Source organism: Zingiber officinale, chromosome 1B, assembly GCF_018446385.1.
Source record: "Zingiber officinale cultivar Zhangliang chromosome 1B, Zo_v1.1, whole genome shotgun sequence".
NCBI lineage: Eukaryota > Viridiplantae > Streptophyta > Magnoliopsida > Zingiberales > Zingiberaceae > Zingiber > Zingiber officinale.
In genome coordinates, this window is record NC_055986.1 from 160,888,226 (window position 1) to 160,904,401 (window position 16,176).

The following is a 16,176-nucleotide window of genomic DNA, read 5'->3' on the forward strand; positions in this document are numbered from 1 at the left end:
TAGATCAGGTGATCCCTCCCCTTAAAAAGAGCCCCACGATTTCAATTAAAAGAACCGTCATTTTATTTTTTTTATCCGTTTTCCCCAATTTTGAGGTAAAAATTAGTCTCATTTCGATAAATTTTTTTATTAATGAGCGGAACACTGGATTAATAGATTTCACTATAAATACTTACTAATTTATTTTGATTATCAATAAAAAAATTATATGGACCGGTTGTATATCTCCAAAAGTAATCGGCGTAAATGGACATAAAGTTATAAATATCCAAATGGTGGCCAAGCCCTTCAGCCTTGACTCTTCCCTCCCTATGCGGCTATGCTTTGCCTCCCATTAAATGCTCATCGAGCGGCAGCTCCTCCTTCCTCCTCCTCACATTCGATCTCCTCAACAACTCGAATCATTAATTCTCACTCAGATCTCTCTTTCCCCACCGAAATTCCTATTCTTCGGAGGCCCCTTCCCCACTGCACTCTGTCCTTCTTGTTTCTGTGGAATTCTGCAGGGTTTTGAGAAAGAAATTAAAAGTTCGTTTTTTTTCCCCGATTCCGGTCGTGTTCCAGTTGCCGAGTCGGACTCGGTGTGCGGGCGGATCTGGAGGTGGTGATGAAGGCGCTCTTTGTGTTCTTGATCCACCTGTGGCTTCTCTCGAGATCGGCCGATGGCAGCACCCAGCGAAAAGAGCTCGCCCCCGGCTTCCGCAGCTCGGAAATGGAGTATATCGACAACAATGGGCTGTTCCTCTTGTCCAATAGCTCCGCCTTCGCCTTCGGCTTCACCCGCTTCGGAGACAACTCCAGCGCCTTCCTCCTCTCGGTGGTCCACCAGGGCAGCGCTACCGTCGTCTGGAGCGCCAATCGCGGGCAGCCGGTCTCCAATTCCGACGACTTCGTCTTCGACGAGGACGGAAACGCCTATCTCCAGTCCGGAGATGCCAAGATCTGGTCCACCGATACCCGCGGCAAGGGCGTGACTCGGATCCAGCTCCTCGACTCCGGGAACCTCGTCTTCCTCGGCGACGGCGGAGGATCCGGCCCCATATGGCAGAGCTTCGATCACCCGACCGATACGCTACTTCCCGATCAGAGCTTCGCGGAGGGAATGTCGCTGGAGAGCGACCCTAATGACCAGGGGTTGAAGTACCGGCTCCGGATCGAGTCGGGCGATGCCAAGCTCTTCGCTCAGTTCCCATCTCCGCAGCCCTACTGGTTCTTGAGCCGCGACTCGACGCCGATCCAGAATAAGGCCGGCGGCAGCATCCGCACCGCGGTGCTCAACTCCAACTCGTGGAACTTCTACGACAGCAACCGAACCCTTATCTGTCAAATCATCGTCGTGACTTCAGATTCCTCTGGAAATGACACACTGGCCGCCGTTCTGCAAAAATCAGGCTTCATCTCCTTCTATTCACTCTCCAACTCCGGCCAAGCCAACCCCTTGTCTGTCAGGATTCCGAGGGATTCTTGCAATGCGCCCGAGCACTGCAATCCATACTTCATTTGCTCCTCCGGCGGCAGTTGCCAGTGCCCGACCGTTCTTAGCTCGTCTACTCCTAACTGCGATCCTGGAATGTCCTCATCCTGTGACACGAGCGCGTCGGTGGATCTTGTCAAGGTCGGCGATGGAGTCGGGTACTTCGCCACGGATTTCATTTCGCCTAGTTTAGTTTCGAACTTAACTGGATGCAGAGATGCTTGCACGAACAACTGCTCATGCGTCGCTTTGTTCCACGACGGGAGCTCATCGAATTGCTTTCTTTTCGATCAGATAGGCAACTTCAGACAGATTCAGGGCCATTCATCTAGTTCTACTTACATCAAGGTGCGGAGCAATGCAGATGGGAGCAATGGCTCAAGTGGACAAGGAGGCAGCGGAAATAAGACGGCGATCATCGTCGTCGTCATCTCAGTACTGACTGTCTGCGTGATAGTAACTCTCATCTATCTCTCCTTGCGGATTCATCGGAGGAGGAAGAAAATACCCGACCCTTCTCAAGGATCATCGGAGGAAGATAACTTTCTGGAGAGCATCTCCGGGATGCCAGTCAGGTTCAGTTACAGAGAGCTTCAAGAAGCTACAGAAAACTTCTCCGTGAAGCTCGGCGAAGGAGGCTTCGGCTCGGTCTACCTGGGGAAGCTCCCCGATAACACCAGAGTGGCGGTGAAGAAGCTGGAAGGTATCGGCCAGGGAAAGAAAGAATTCCGTTCCGAAGTGACCATAATCGGCAGCATTCATCACATCCACCTGGTTAAACTCCGTGGCTTCTGCGCGGAGGGCGCGCACCGGCTCCTCGCGTACGAGTACATGGCGAAGGGGTCTTTGGATCGATGGATCTTCAAAAGGAACGAGGATGAGCTCGTCCTGGACTGGGACAAGAGGTACAGCATTGCTCTCGCCACCGCGAAGGGGCTGGCCTATCTCCACGAAGACTGTGAATCGAAGATCATTCACTGCGACATCAAGCCTGAAAATGTGCTCCTGGACGACAATTTCCACGCCAAGGTGTCGGATTTCGGGCTCGCGAAGCTGATGACGAGAGAACAGAGTCACGTCTTCACGACCCTCAGAGGCACCAGGGGATACCTCGCGCCGGAATGGATCACTAACTACGCCATATCTGAGAAAAGCGATGTGTATAGCTACGGCATGGTCTTGCTCGAGATAATCGGAGGGAGGAAGAACTTCGACCCGGCGGCGGAGAGCTCCGAGAAAGCTCATTTCCCTTCGTACGCTTTCAAGAAGATGGAGGAGGGGAGGCTGATGGAAGTCTTCGACGCGAAGTTGAGATTCAACGAAATGGATGCGAGAATGGATGTCGCAATTAAAGTCGCCTTGTGGTGTATTCAGGAGGACTTGCATCTGAGACCTTCGATGATGAAAGTGGTCCAAATGCTGGAAGGATTGCAGGAGGTGGCTCAGCCTCCGGTGTCGTCGCAGCTGGGATTCCGGCTATACGCAAACGCCTTCAAATCTATCAGCGAAGAGGGAACGGATTCGGGTTCAGGGCCGTCGGACTGTAACAGCGATGCGTTGCTTTCGGCCGTCCGGCTGTCGGGGCCGAGGTAAACGAAGCCACCTTCTTCAAATTTGTCCTGCTTTTGGTTTTGTTCATACCTTCTTGTATACATTTCCATTTCCTGTAGAGAAGTAGCTGTAGATATTGCTGTTTTCTGAGGCTTGAAATTTGAATGGGATTGTAGTTCCATGGAGAAGGATGGATTTTGTTAGAATGTATGCATCTATTTTTTTTTTCTTAAATAACGACCCAGTTAGTCTTAATTAATCTTAGAGAGGATTGGTCTGTCCTACAAAAGTTTTCCATCAGTCCAGAGTAAATCATAGAAGCGCAGGCGCTGCATAAGTCGTAAGATCGTCCAATGCTAAATCGATACTTTATTTGTGATGATAAACTCATGGGCTTTTTTCATCTATGGTACTTAGCCCACGGCTACCCAATCCATATTTTTCTACTAAATTAAGCATCAATATTCAACACGTATCCCAGTAGATAATCAAACGGTGATACTCTCTTTAGCTCCACTTAAAACTATTAAGAGGAAAAACGCAGCGAAAATAGAGAAGAAAAGAAGGGAAAGAGAATCCAAATTAACATATGTTGGTTTATTTTGGAACTCATGATGACTCTTACTTTAAGATCTGTACTTAAAAATATTTTCATTCAGTAATCATTAATTAATCGAGTCGTTAAAAAAATAATTTGAATTTAAGTACAAGTAACTGAAAAATAAAAGATCTAAGAAGAAAAGATCTTAAGGATAGTTATCGTCGGAGTAATGTTTGGGCATCATAGAATTGTTTTCGGAGCAGCGCACAAGAGAAAAACTTCTTTAAATTAACATACTAAAGATGCTGGTCGAACCCTCCTTGTATAGCCCCATACGAAAGCTTGGAATCCTTCGTGGGTGCCCCCACTGGGCTTATGTGGCGTGCTCTCGTCGAAACTTCACTAGCAAACTCTATCCATCTCCGGGCATCCGGACCGGTCCAAACGCTAGGACCGCTGACGTGGGTTGGCCAATCGAAGCATGACACTGCAGCTTGAAGATGAAGTTTGTTCGATCCGGGCACCTGGACTAGTCTTGACACCTGGACCATCCGAGTGCCCTCGATGACAAAACCTGGCCAACCGATGCACTGCTTCTCAACTGTTGTCCTTGGCGCCTGGATGACCCTTTTTCAGCAAGCTTTATTTTGCATCACAGGTTAGTCCAACAAACAATAATATATAAAGTAATATTTGACAGCTTTCGAATTGCCCGATCTTGACTTTGTGTTTCGCTGAAACTCTATGTCATACTAACTCTTAGTGTTCCCTCTACGGAGATTACATAGTATCTTCAACCCTAGGATTTCTTGTCTAGTGTTAGTGATCTCCAGAACTTTCACCTAGTGACCTTGACCCTAAGATTTTTACTTGACGTCCTCGACCTATCAAGACTTCGCTCAATCCTCCGAATCAGGACTTTGTTGCTTAACCGCAACTAAAATTTTTTACCTATCTAATATCGATTAGGACTTTTATTTTATCTAAGATCATTTAAAATTTTCCTGTATATTTAATTAAACTTCTTATAACAATAATAAAATTTAACTTAGAAATAACCCTTTACCAATATTAAAATTCAGATTCAACCATCTAATACCCGCAATACGTTACATCTTAACCACTACGCCGTCCTGGTGGCCATGTTTCTTTGAATTTCGTAAGGAAATTTTTAATTTATCGTTTGACACTAGATTTTTCTTTGTACATGCAAAATATTTATTTTCTTCCAAAGTTTTATCTTTTTAAATTTAAATAATTTACAAAAGGTACGACTGCGAGTTTAATCTTAGAAATTTTCACAATTTTTAGGTATATTACTAGTAATAATGTTTATGAGATATAATTTTTTACTGATACTTCCATTTTTATCCGATTGCCGTTACAGTCGAGTATTTGTTTAAACAGTCTAATCAATTTTTTTTAGTCGATTTGTGTTTAAAAAATTATTATACTCAATATATTTATCAAATTGACATTTGAGAGTATTTCTACGATCATAAAAATTAGATGAATAAATAAAAACTTATTTTGTATCATTTCGAGGTCTCTTGGTCCATCAGTCGGTTTCGAATAATACTTATTGATGGACCTAGAGACCTTGGAATGATACAAAACTAATTCCTATGTATTCGTGTAGTTCTCATGATTATAAAAATACCTCAAATACCAATTTAACCGAATATATTGAGATCACTGAAAATCACTGCTCTGAATATATTGGGTCAAATTGATATTTATAAGTATGAATATAATCATAAGAATTCAATAAACTCATAAGACCTAATTTCATGTCATTCCGAGTTCTCTAGGTCTATTAATCAATTTTAGTCGAAGCTCTTTAGGTTTATTCAACCAAAATAAATTGATGGACCTAGAGAGTTCAAAATGAAGTAAAATAAGGTTTTATGAGCTCATCTAATTTTTACGATTATATTCATATATTCAAATATCAATTTGACTAAATATATTGAAAACAATAATTTTTAAACATGAATTAGTTTTTTAAATACATTCATGTTAAAAAATTCATTGCAATCAATATATTTGGTAAAATTGATATTTGAGCGTATTTATATAATTAGGAGAACTATACAAATATATAGAAACTAATTTCATGTCATTCTGAAATCACAAAGTCCATCAGCTGATTTTGAACTAAGCTGGGCATATATCTAGATATCTCGGAATGGTATAAAATTAGTTTTTATGTGTTCGTTTAATTCTTCTTATTGTAAAAATGCCCTTAAATATTAATTTTACCTAATATATTGATAGTAATAATTTTTTGAACATGAATTAGAATTTTCAAATATATTCATATTCAAAAAATCACTGTTCTTAATATATTAGATCAAATTAATATTTGAGGACATGTATATAATTATAAGAAATAGACGAATTTATAGGACTTAATTTCATGTTATTTTGAGCATTGTAGGTCTAGCAACCGATTTTGGCCAAATAAACCTAAAGAATTTTGGGTAAAATCGACTGATAGACTTAGAGAGATCATAATGACATGAAACCAGGTCTTATGTGTTCGTCTAGTTCTTATGATTATATATATACCTTCAAATATCAATATTATTCAATATATTGAGAACATTGATTTTTTGAACACAAACTAGTTTTTCGGATACATTCGTGTTCAAAAAATAATTGTTCTCAATATATTGGGTAAAATTAATATTTCATCCGAAACCGGCTGATGGACCTAGAGACCTTAGAATGACATGAAGTCTGTTCCTATGTGTAGGGGTGAGCAAAAGTTCGGTCAAATCGAATAAATCGACCGAACTGGCCGATTTTTTAAATTCGGTTCGGTTATTTCAGAATTTCGGTTAATTCGGTTAAATAAAATCAATTTTTTTGATTTTTCTGGTTCGGGTTTGGGTTTAAAGTTGCCTATTCGGTTAAACCGAAAAACTGAATTATTTAATCCAAATAAGATTTAAAACCTGGTAATGCTAATGCACTTATGTACTAACGCTAACTCTGAGTCAAAGTCTGTCTCGCAGACGTCAACGTGGGCGGGTATCGGGTGGGCCTGGACTTGGTGAGTGGTGGCTAGGGTTTTAAAGTTTGCAACCTAAATTTCTCATTCGTTCGCCGCTCTCCCCTTTTCCCACCGCGTCACCTGAATGCTCGATCCCTTCTGACTCTCATGTTAGATTATATAATTTATATTATATAATCTATTAGAATTATTTGTTTATAACCTTGAGGGCAATTTAATATTTTACCTTTTCAGTTTAGGGTTTAGATTTAGTCTTTTATCTTTTCAGTTTAGAGTTTAGATTTTTTTTTCTTATAATTAACTATATAAAGGCCTTGTACTCTTTATTTTCTCAATCAATTTTGGATTCAATAATATGGTTAGTTTATCCTCCTCTTAATTTCTACATGGTATCAGAGCGAGGTTCTCCTTCTCTGACCTAATTTTTTTTTCAACCACCCCTGTTATTGCTTCATGTTGTTGCTACCGTCTCCTACTGTTGCTGTTGATTTCAGCGCCGTCATCTATTTTCTGTCTTGCTTTTGACGATTTCGGCGCCGACGCCCTGTTCTGCCAATTTTGGCACTGACGCCCTTTTCTACTAATTTCGGCACTGGCGTCAATTTTTGCGGATTATACAAATGTGTATCCTTACAGTTTGGTTATTCTGAGAATTATTCATTCTGTCATCATGCCTGATCGTGCAGATGCTTCATGGAAATTTGATTTGTTTATGTTTGGGCAGTTTCAACAGTTCCTTGCTTCATAGCTTTCTGCCATGTCAGTTTCCTCTCATATAGGTTTGTTATCGTTTGATATTTCAGATATATCTTCGTCCTTATGGATTTTGGACTCTGGTGCCTCCCATCATATGTCATCTAATTTGTCATCTTTTATTTCTTTTTCTCTCAGTTTACCTATATCTATTGTGACTACTAATTGTACTCCTATGTCATTAGCAGGTGTAGGTTCAATTGCTACATCTTCTTTATCTCTAACTAATGTTTATTATATTCCAAGTCTTACTCTAAATCTTATTTTTGTTAGTCAATTATGTGGGTATGGATACCTAGTTTCTTTTTCTTCATCCAATTGTTATGTTCAGGACCCGCGATCTCAGAGGCTAATTGGGACCGGTCATAGGCAAGGAGGACTCTATGTTTTAGATCAGCTCAAAGTACCAGAAGTTGTAGCTTCAAGTGTGGATTTATCATCTTTTCATTTGAATCATTTATCTTCTGATTTTTATTTGTGGCACTCCCATTTAGGTCATGTTTCAGCGTCTCGTTTGTAGTTTTTAGCTTCTACAGGAGTATTAGGACCTTTAAAAAGTTCTGATATTTCTGATTGTAGTGGTTGTAAATTGGCTAAATTTCCTACCTTATCATTTTCTGAAAGTCTTTCTTTTTCTTCTGCTCCATTTGATCTTATCGTGATGTGTGGGGACTCTCTCCTATTCCTACAAAAGGAGGTTCAAGGTATTATATTTGTTGGTGCAATATTCCCTAGGTCAGGGTTGACCTGGTTGACTGAGCTTGAATTGGGTCAAGCTCGAGTCTTGATGTTTGGATTTCGATGTTTGACAATACATGGAGACAAGACATGGAGATTGCATGTGCAATTGTTCATGTGGAGAGATTGTGAAGAAGAGTCAAGTAGGTCAAGGTTGACTGGATACTTGACTGGAAAATCCTGGTGAGTGAAGTCAGGTGAAAGTCCTAACTGGGAGGTTAGGCAGAGTTGAAAATCCTGGTGAGTGAAGCCAAGTGAAAGTCCTAACCGGGAGGTTAGGCAGAGTTGAAAATCCTGGTGAGTGAAGCCAGGTGAAAGTCCTAGTGAGTGAAGCTAGGCAGAGGAGAAGTCCTGGTGAGTGAAGCCAGGCAGAGGAGAAGTCCTAGTGAGTGAAGCTAGGCAGAAGAGAAGCCCTGGTGAGTGAAGCCAGACACAGGAAATCGAGATGGGTCAAGGTTGACCAGACATCTGGTGGAAGTCCAAGTGGGTCATGGAGGACCGGACACTTGGCACGAGGAGAAAAGTCCAAGTGGGTCAAAGGGATTGACCGGACACTTGGTGAGAGAGTCCTAGCAGGTCAAGGGTGACCAGATGCTAGGCATGATGTACCAACATGTCATGGTTGACCGGATGTTGGTTTAAGGGACTTTGGACTTGGTTTTGGGCAAAAACAAGGAGCTGGATCGATTAACCGATTGATTGGCTAATGCCCAATCGATCGGTTGATCGATTGGGTGAGTCCCCGCAACAAAGGCTTCCCCAATCGATCGGCCGATCGAATGGGAAGAATTGACGATCGCATAGAATGCCTCCTAATCGATCGGCCGATCGATTGGGAGTTGCGATTTTGCGCGATAAGCCCTGGATCGATCAGCCGATCGATCCAGGCGATTCCCAGGAGCACAGAGGCGCTCTGGATCGATTGGCCGATCGATCCAAAGCCTCCTCAATCGATTGGGAGCAATCCAATCGATTGGGATTCGACCATTGGCGTCGTATTTAGCTGTTGGCAAGCGTTTCTCTCGGCAGAACTCTCGACTTTCATCTCCGATCTTCACAGCGACATCACAGCTTCTCCACAGAGTTCTCACCGCCAGATCTTGAAGGTTCTTGGAGGCATTTCCAAGTCAAGAGGCGGATCTACAGCAAGAAGAAGAAGCTAGGGTTAGGGTTTCTTGTGTAAACCATGTAAGCTTTCTCTTGTATTTGCTTCTCTTTGTTTCTTGTTGTATTGAGAGTATTGTAGGGCTTCTCCGCCTTCGGTAGTTACCGTAAAGGAGCGTTTTCATAGTGGAGGGTGCGTGAGTGTGTGGATCCTTGGATTAGTCACCTCTTCTTGAGGTGGATACCAAGTAAATCCTTTGTGTTAGCGTTGTGTGTTTGTTTTCTTGTATTTTCGCTGCACATCATCGAAGAAGCAAGCAACGACGAGCACGAGATCGCGACGAGCTATTCACCCCCCTCTAGCTACATTTCGGTCCCAACAATATTTCCTTTATTGAGGATTACACTCGTTACTCTTGGGTTTATCTTATGAAACACAGGTCTGATTATCTTATAATTTTCAATAACTTTAGAGCTCTTGTGAAAACTCAACATTCTAGTATCATAAAGTGTTTTCGTTGTGATTTGGGGGGTGAATACACTTCGAATCAATTTTCACATTTACTTGCTTCTGATAGTACTATTCATCAAACTTCGTGTACAGATACTCCTGAACAAAATGGCGTGGCTGAACGGAAACATAGACATCTTATTGAAACAACCCGTTCGTTTTATTATCTGCCAATGTTCCTAGTACATTTTGGGGAGAAGCAATCCTTACTGCTGCTTATGTCATTAATAAAATTCCAACCTCACATAATTCAGGTTTGTCACCTTTTGAAAAATTGTATGGGTATGCTCTTTGCGTGTTTTTGGTTGTACTTGCTTTGTCTTCGTCCACATGCAGAGCGTAATAAGTTAACCTCTCGGTTTGCTCTTTGTATCTTTCTGGGTTATGGTGTTTGTCAAAAAGGATATCGTTGCTTTGATCATGTTAGTCAAAAATTGTATGTCTCTCGTCATGTTATGTTTCTTGAACATATTTCATTCTTTTCTATTTCTGCTAGTTCGCATAATATGACAAAGTCAGATCTTTGCATTGATCTTTTCAATACCAACACCGAGGAAGCTTCACCCATAGCTTCTACTGGTAACTCAACTAAATCTGGTACTTTAGTTCCCGATATATCCGCTTCATATGCTCCTCCTTCTGCCACTACCCAATCATCTCATGAGATTGTGGATGATCCTTCTCTCCACCGTCGTCAATCCACTCGTGTTCGTAAGTCTACTAAACTATCAAATTTTGATTACTCTTGTTATTCTCATTCTTTTACTTCATTTGTTGCATCTATTCATTGTCTTTCTGAGCCTGTATCCTATAGAGAAGTTATTTGTAATCCACTTTGGCAGAGTGCTATGGATGAGGAACTAACTGCTTTGCATCAGAGTTATACATGAGATTTGGTCTCATTTCCACCAGGAAAATATACCATTGGTTTTCGTTGGGTATATAAGATCAAAACTAAATCTGATGGATCTATCGAACGATACAAAGCTTGTCTTGTTGCTAAAGGTTATTCTCAGAAGTATGACATGAATTATGAGGAAACATTTGCTTCTGTTGTAAAAATGACGACTGTTTGTACTTTGATTGCTGTTGCTTCTGTTTGTCGATGGAGAATATATCAGATGGATGTCAAGAACGCATTTCTAAATGGTGATCTTCATGAAGAAGTTTATATGGCACCTCCTCCTGGTATTTCACACCAACCTGGTGAAGTTTGCAGGCTTCGTAAAGCGCTTTATGATCTTAAATAAGCATCTCGTGCTTGGTTTGAGAAGCTCTCTATAGTGATTACTTTGTTCGATTTTCATCCTAGTAATCATGATTCAGCATTGTTTGTCAGATGTGTGAGTGCATGTTGTATTCTTTTATCATTATATGTTGATGACATGATTATTACTAGTGATGATTCTGATGGAACTGCTTTCTTAAAGTCAGAGTTGACTCATTGTTTTGCTATGAAAGACTTGGGTAGACTACATTACTTGTTGGGCATTGAGGTTGCTTATTCCCCAAAAGGTTATCTTTTATCTCAGTTAAAGTATATATATATCTGATTTGTTTGAGTGTGCTCGTCTTACTGATAATAGGGTTGTTGATACTCCTATTGAGACTAATGATTGATATTCTCCATCTAATGACTCACCTTTGCCGGATCCTAGTTTGTACAAAACTATTGTTGGAAGCTTAGTTTATCTCACCATGACTCGTCCAGATATTGCGTATGTTGTTCATGTGGTTAGTTAATTTATCATTGCACCAACTATAGTTCATTGGGCTGCTGTTCTTCGTATTCTCAAGTATCTTCGGGGCACTCAATTTCAAAGCCTTTTTTTCCCTTCTACTTCATCTCTTGGGCTGCGTGCATACTTTGATGTGGATTGGGCTGGTGATCCTACGGATTACAAATCTACCACTGACTTCTGTGTTTTTCTTGGTGATTCCCTCATTTCTTGGAAGAGTAAAAAGCAAGATGTTATTTCTAGATCTTCCACAGAAGCTGAGTATCGTGCCATGGCCTCAACTACTTGTGAGATAGTTTGGTTGCGTTGGTTGCTTGCGGATATGAGTATCTCTCTTCATCAACCTAGTCCATTAAATTATGATAATCAGAGAGGTATTTAAATTACGCGCAATTCAGTTTTTCATGAACATACGAAACATATTGAAATTGATTGTCACATTACTCGTCACCATCTTCAGATTGACACCATCACATTGCCTTTTGTTCCTTCAAAGTTACAGATTGCTGATATATTTACCAAGGCTCATTCCGCTTCACACTTCCGATTTTTATTTGACAAACTCTCAATACTTCTGGCTGTAGCATCGTGAGTTTGAGGGGAGATGTTAGATTATATAATTTATATTATATAATCTTTTAGAATTATTTGTTTATAGCCTTGAGGGCAATTTAATGTTTTACCTTTTCAGTTTAGGGTTTAGATTTAGTCTTTTACCTTTTCAGTTTAGGGTTTAGATTTTTTCTTATAATTAATTATATAAAGGCCTTGTACTCTTTATTTTCTCAATCAATTTTGGATTCAATAATATGGTTAGTTTATCCTTCTCTTAATTTCTACATCGTCGTTGATCACTTGTGAGGCTGCAACTCTGCTGGTCCACCTTGCTCAACTCTCTCTTGTCTCTCCTTCCGTCGTGTCTTCACATCTCTCTGTTGGTCCTCCCGTGGTCGAGCACCTGCGAGGCTGATACGAGCTGCGACTCAGCATCTCCGTCGATCCTCCTTGTTCAACCCTCCCTCCTCTCGTCACTGTCACCGCTCGAGTGCTCATTGCTCCCAAGGGGAGTCCCCTTGTCCTCATGCTAGGACCGCCTGTATAAATTAGAGGTATTTGCAGGAAATTCATTAAGTCACAATTAGTTTGTGTTCTATTGATTGGATAGTTACTACATTTTAAGGGATTTCATTCCTGTGTATGGATTTTCGCTTTTTGTTTTTTCTATTTTTTTTTCAGAATACACAAATTATTAGTTTTAATTCTTCCCTTTTCCTTTTCAGTCTCAGCCACATCTTAGGTCTTGGCAACTTTAGTTAGTAATCTTTGCATTGATCTTGTACTGACATATGAATTTTTATTGAACTCAAGTAGTTAACAGTGTCTAGATATCTTGATAAGTATTATCATACTTAGTTATAGTTGAGTTTCATATTTGTCTTTTAGTTTTAGTTAATTATATTTTAAACAGTGTTATTACACTTGCAATTTTGAACAGTGCCTGTGATCTGTGAAGACCGTTATCAGTATTTATCTGGTATCAATGCAAGGAGATTTATCAAATATGGATGTTAATAATAGTTGTTCAATACCAGAATCTAAAATTGGTCCTTCAGTGGGAACAAAAACTATGGTAGATTATAAAAGAAAGGTAACTAAGAGAAAAATAATGAAACCAAGAAGTGAAATATAGGATCATTTTATAAAGTTTACTAATGATGCATCAGATATGAAAGCCAAATGCAAATATTATGATAAAGATTTTTTTTGTGATCCATATAGAAATGGGATAACAAGCTTGAGATCTCATATTACCTCATGTAAAAACACCCTCATGTTGTTGAAACAACTCAAGCACAACTAAGTTTACAACAAAGTTCAAAAGAGGGTGAGTTGTGTTTAACTTCTTGGAAATTTGATCAAGATGTATTTAGAAAAGCATTAGCTAGAATGATCATAATGGATGAACTCCCTTTCAAATTTGTAGAAAGAGAAGGATTTAAAACATTTATGGCTATGGTATGCCCAAAGTTTTGAATTCCTTCAAGATGGACGGTTGCACGTGATTGTGTTGAATTATATGTAGTTGAAAGGCAAAAATTGAAAAAATTATTGCATGATTCAGCACAAAGAGTTTGTTTGACCACTGATACATGAGCATCGATTCAGAAAATCAATTATATGTGTCTAACAACTCATTTTATTGATAAAAATTAGAATTTATAGAAAAGAATTATCAAATTTTGTCCAATTACACGTCATAAAGGTGAGGCTATTAGTTTATCCATTGAAAATTGCTTGAGGGGTTGGGGAATTAACAATTTTTACTATTACAGTTGATAATGCAAGTTCAAATGATGTTGTTATCAATAGTTTTAGAAAAAAGATAACTAATTGGGGTTCCACTATTTTAAAGGGAGAATATGCTCATATGAGATGTGTAGCTCATATAATCAATTTGATTGTTACTGATGGCTTAAAAGATATAAATCAATATGTGATGAAGGTTGGGAATGCAATCTAATATGTTAAGCAATCCCCCTCTTGATTAAGCAAGTTCAAAGAATGTGTAGAGATTGAAAAAATTAAAAGCAAGAACTCATTATGTTTAGATGTACTAACCAGATGGAACTCAACTTTCTTGATGTTGAATACAACTCAAAAATTTGAAAGAGCTTTTGATAGGTTTGATGAATAAGATCCATGTTTTAAATTAGATCTTCAATATATAGAATGACATTTTATTTTGAATGAGAACGAAAAGATGATACTTGAATCAGATGGTAAACCTAAAAAAGAATTGAAGACTTTTGATGGGAAATCAACAAGTGCATATTGGAATAATGTTAGACTTTTTATATCTCTATTGTAAGTTTTTTATGAACTAACATTAAAAGTTTCAGGATCTTTGTATGTCACATCCAATACTTTTGCACACGAGATTAGTTATATCCATACAATCTTGAAGGAGTGGCAAGAAAGTGATGATATTGATGTGCATTCAATGAGAATTAGAATGAAAAATAAATTTGACAAATATTGGGGAGATCCCGAGAAAATGAATAAGTTGCTTTATATTGTGGTGGTGCTTGATCCAAGGCATAAATTAGATTTCGTAGAATTTATGTTGATTGAATTATATGGAGATGAGAAGGGTGCAAAAGTAGGAAAGATAATAAAGGACACTTTATTTGCTTTATACAAGAATTATAAGGAAAAAATGGAGTCTCAATGCGATACTTCAATAGTTTCATCTATTCCAGAATCAGTTGACAATGATAATACTTCAATAAATATGAGTGATTTGAAAAAATAATCAATCATAGCGAAGTATAAGAAACAAAAGGCACAAGTTTTTGATGATGGCAATATGTCAGAATTAGACAAGTATCTTAATGAAAAAGTTGAAGAATATTGTGATACTTTTAACATTTTGGGATGGTGGAAGCAAAATTTGTACGTGCAGCGTAGACTGGCAAGAGAGGGGTGAATTGCTGGTTACAACCAAGGAGATTGTTAATCCAGGACAGTAGAAAAAGCGCAGTAAGAAAAATCTCCTTCTATGAAAGCGGAGAAGCCTTTTACACTTTGGAAGCTCACTAGTTGCTTAGGAATTGCTTACAGATTGATTGCTTGAGTTGTTGTTGAATTCCTAGCTCCAGGGGTCTTTTTATAGATCCTGGAAAGTCTATCTCGAGGGTCCAAGGCGCCTCCAATAGGGGTCCAAGGCGCCTCCAAGAGATGAGTGGATAAAACTTTATCCACGGTATGAAACAGTCACATTGACCTGTTGAAGGCGCCTTCAACAGGGTTGAAGGCGCCTTCAAGCTGGAGGCGCCTCCAAGCCTGGTTTCTTCAACTTCCGACGCTCCGTTCTTTTGGGTGATTGCGGCCAACCGGAATAGGGCTCACCCGAACCCAATTCCCGGCCTTCTCCTCGAGCAACCTTCCGTCCTGGCTTAACGTCCCTCGAACGCCGCGCACGCTCTTCACGCCCACCGGAGTATTCTTCCGCAGCTCTCTCGTCCTTCGGACGCACCGAGCCCGTCGGCTCCCTTCCCGTGCCGTCCTTCTCGCTAGCTGCGTCTTCCGCTCGACTTCCTGTGCTCTTAAGCTCCTGCACACTCAGACACAGGGATCAAATACAGCAGGCAGGACCTAACTAACTTGGTTGATCACATCAAAACTACCACGGGGTCCAACAATCTCCCACTTTTTGATGTGCATCAACCCAAGTTCAAGTTAGGGTAACAAATAGACATAAATAGTAATTTTAAAGAAAAATTACTAAACTAACATATTTAAGCATAATTTTGGAATAAATAAAATTGCAACACATCTTTAAAAAAATAGGTAAAATTTTCATTTTCCTAATTCTCCTTACTCCCCCTAAACTTGTACCTTACTCTCCCCCTTTGATCACAGCAAAAATGGGGTCCTAATTAGAGGGAACTTTTCAAAAATTCTAAGTAAATGAATTTTCAAACAGAACTTTCCAGAAGACTTTTTGAATTAAAAAAAAAATCAAGTAAATGAACTTTTAGAATTTTCCAGAAGAATATTAAAAAAAATTCTAAGGATTTTCAAAAAAAAAATTCAAGTCAAAAAGCAAATTAAGTCTTTAGAATTTTTCCAGGAAAAAATATTCCTAAAAATGAATTTATCAACAAAATTTTCAAAAATGTTTGATTAAACTTTCAAAACATTATTTAATTCTAATTTTTAAATGCTTTTTCAGAATGGACTCGT

The 16,176-nt window shown here is 39.4% G+C and overlaps 1 protein-coding gene across 1 annotated transcript; it reads left to right on the forward strand.

The window, feature by feature from the left end:
* The first annotated feature begins 312 nt into the window (after nt 1-312).
* LOC121986717 (G-type lectin S-receptor-like serine/threonine-protein kinase SD2-5) lies at nt 313-3,228 on the forward strand. The gene has a single exon (XM_042540665.1). It carries the CDS (start codon nt 608-610, stop codon nt 3,065-3,067), a length of 2,460 nt encoding a protein of 819 aa, XP_042396599.1. The 5' UTR covers nt 313-607; the 3' UTR covers nt 3,068-3,228.
* Nucleotides 3,229-16,176: the final 12,948 nt, after the last annotated feature.

Excerpts from the sequence above, each read along its gene's own strand:
- LOC121986717 (XM_042540665.1), top strand. The coding sequence starts at position 608 with ATGAAGGCGCTCTTTGTGTTCTTGATCCACCTGTGGCTTCTCTCGAGA.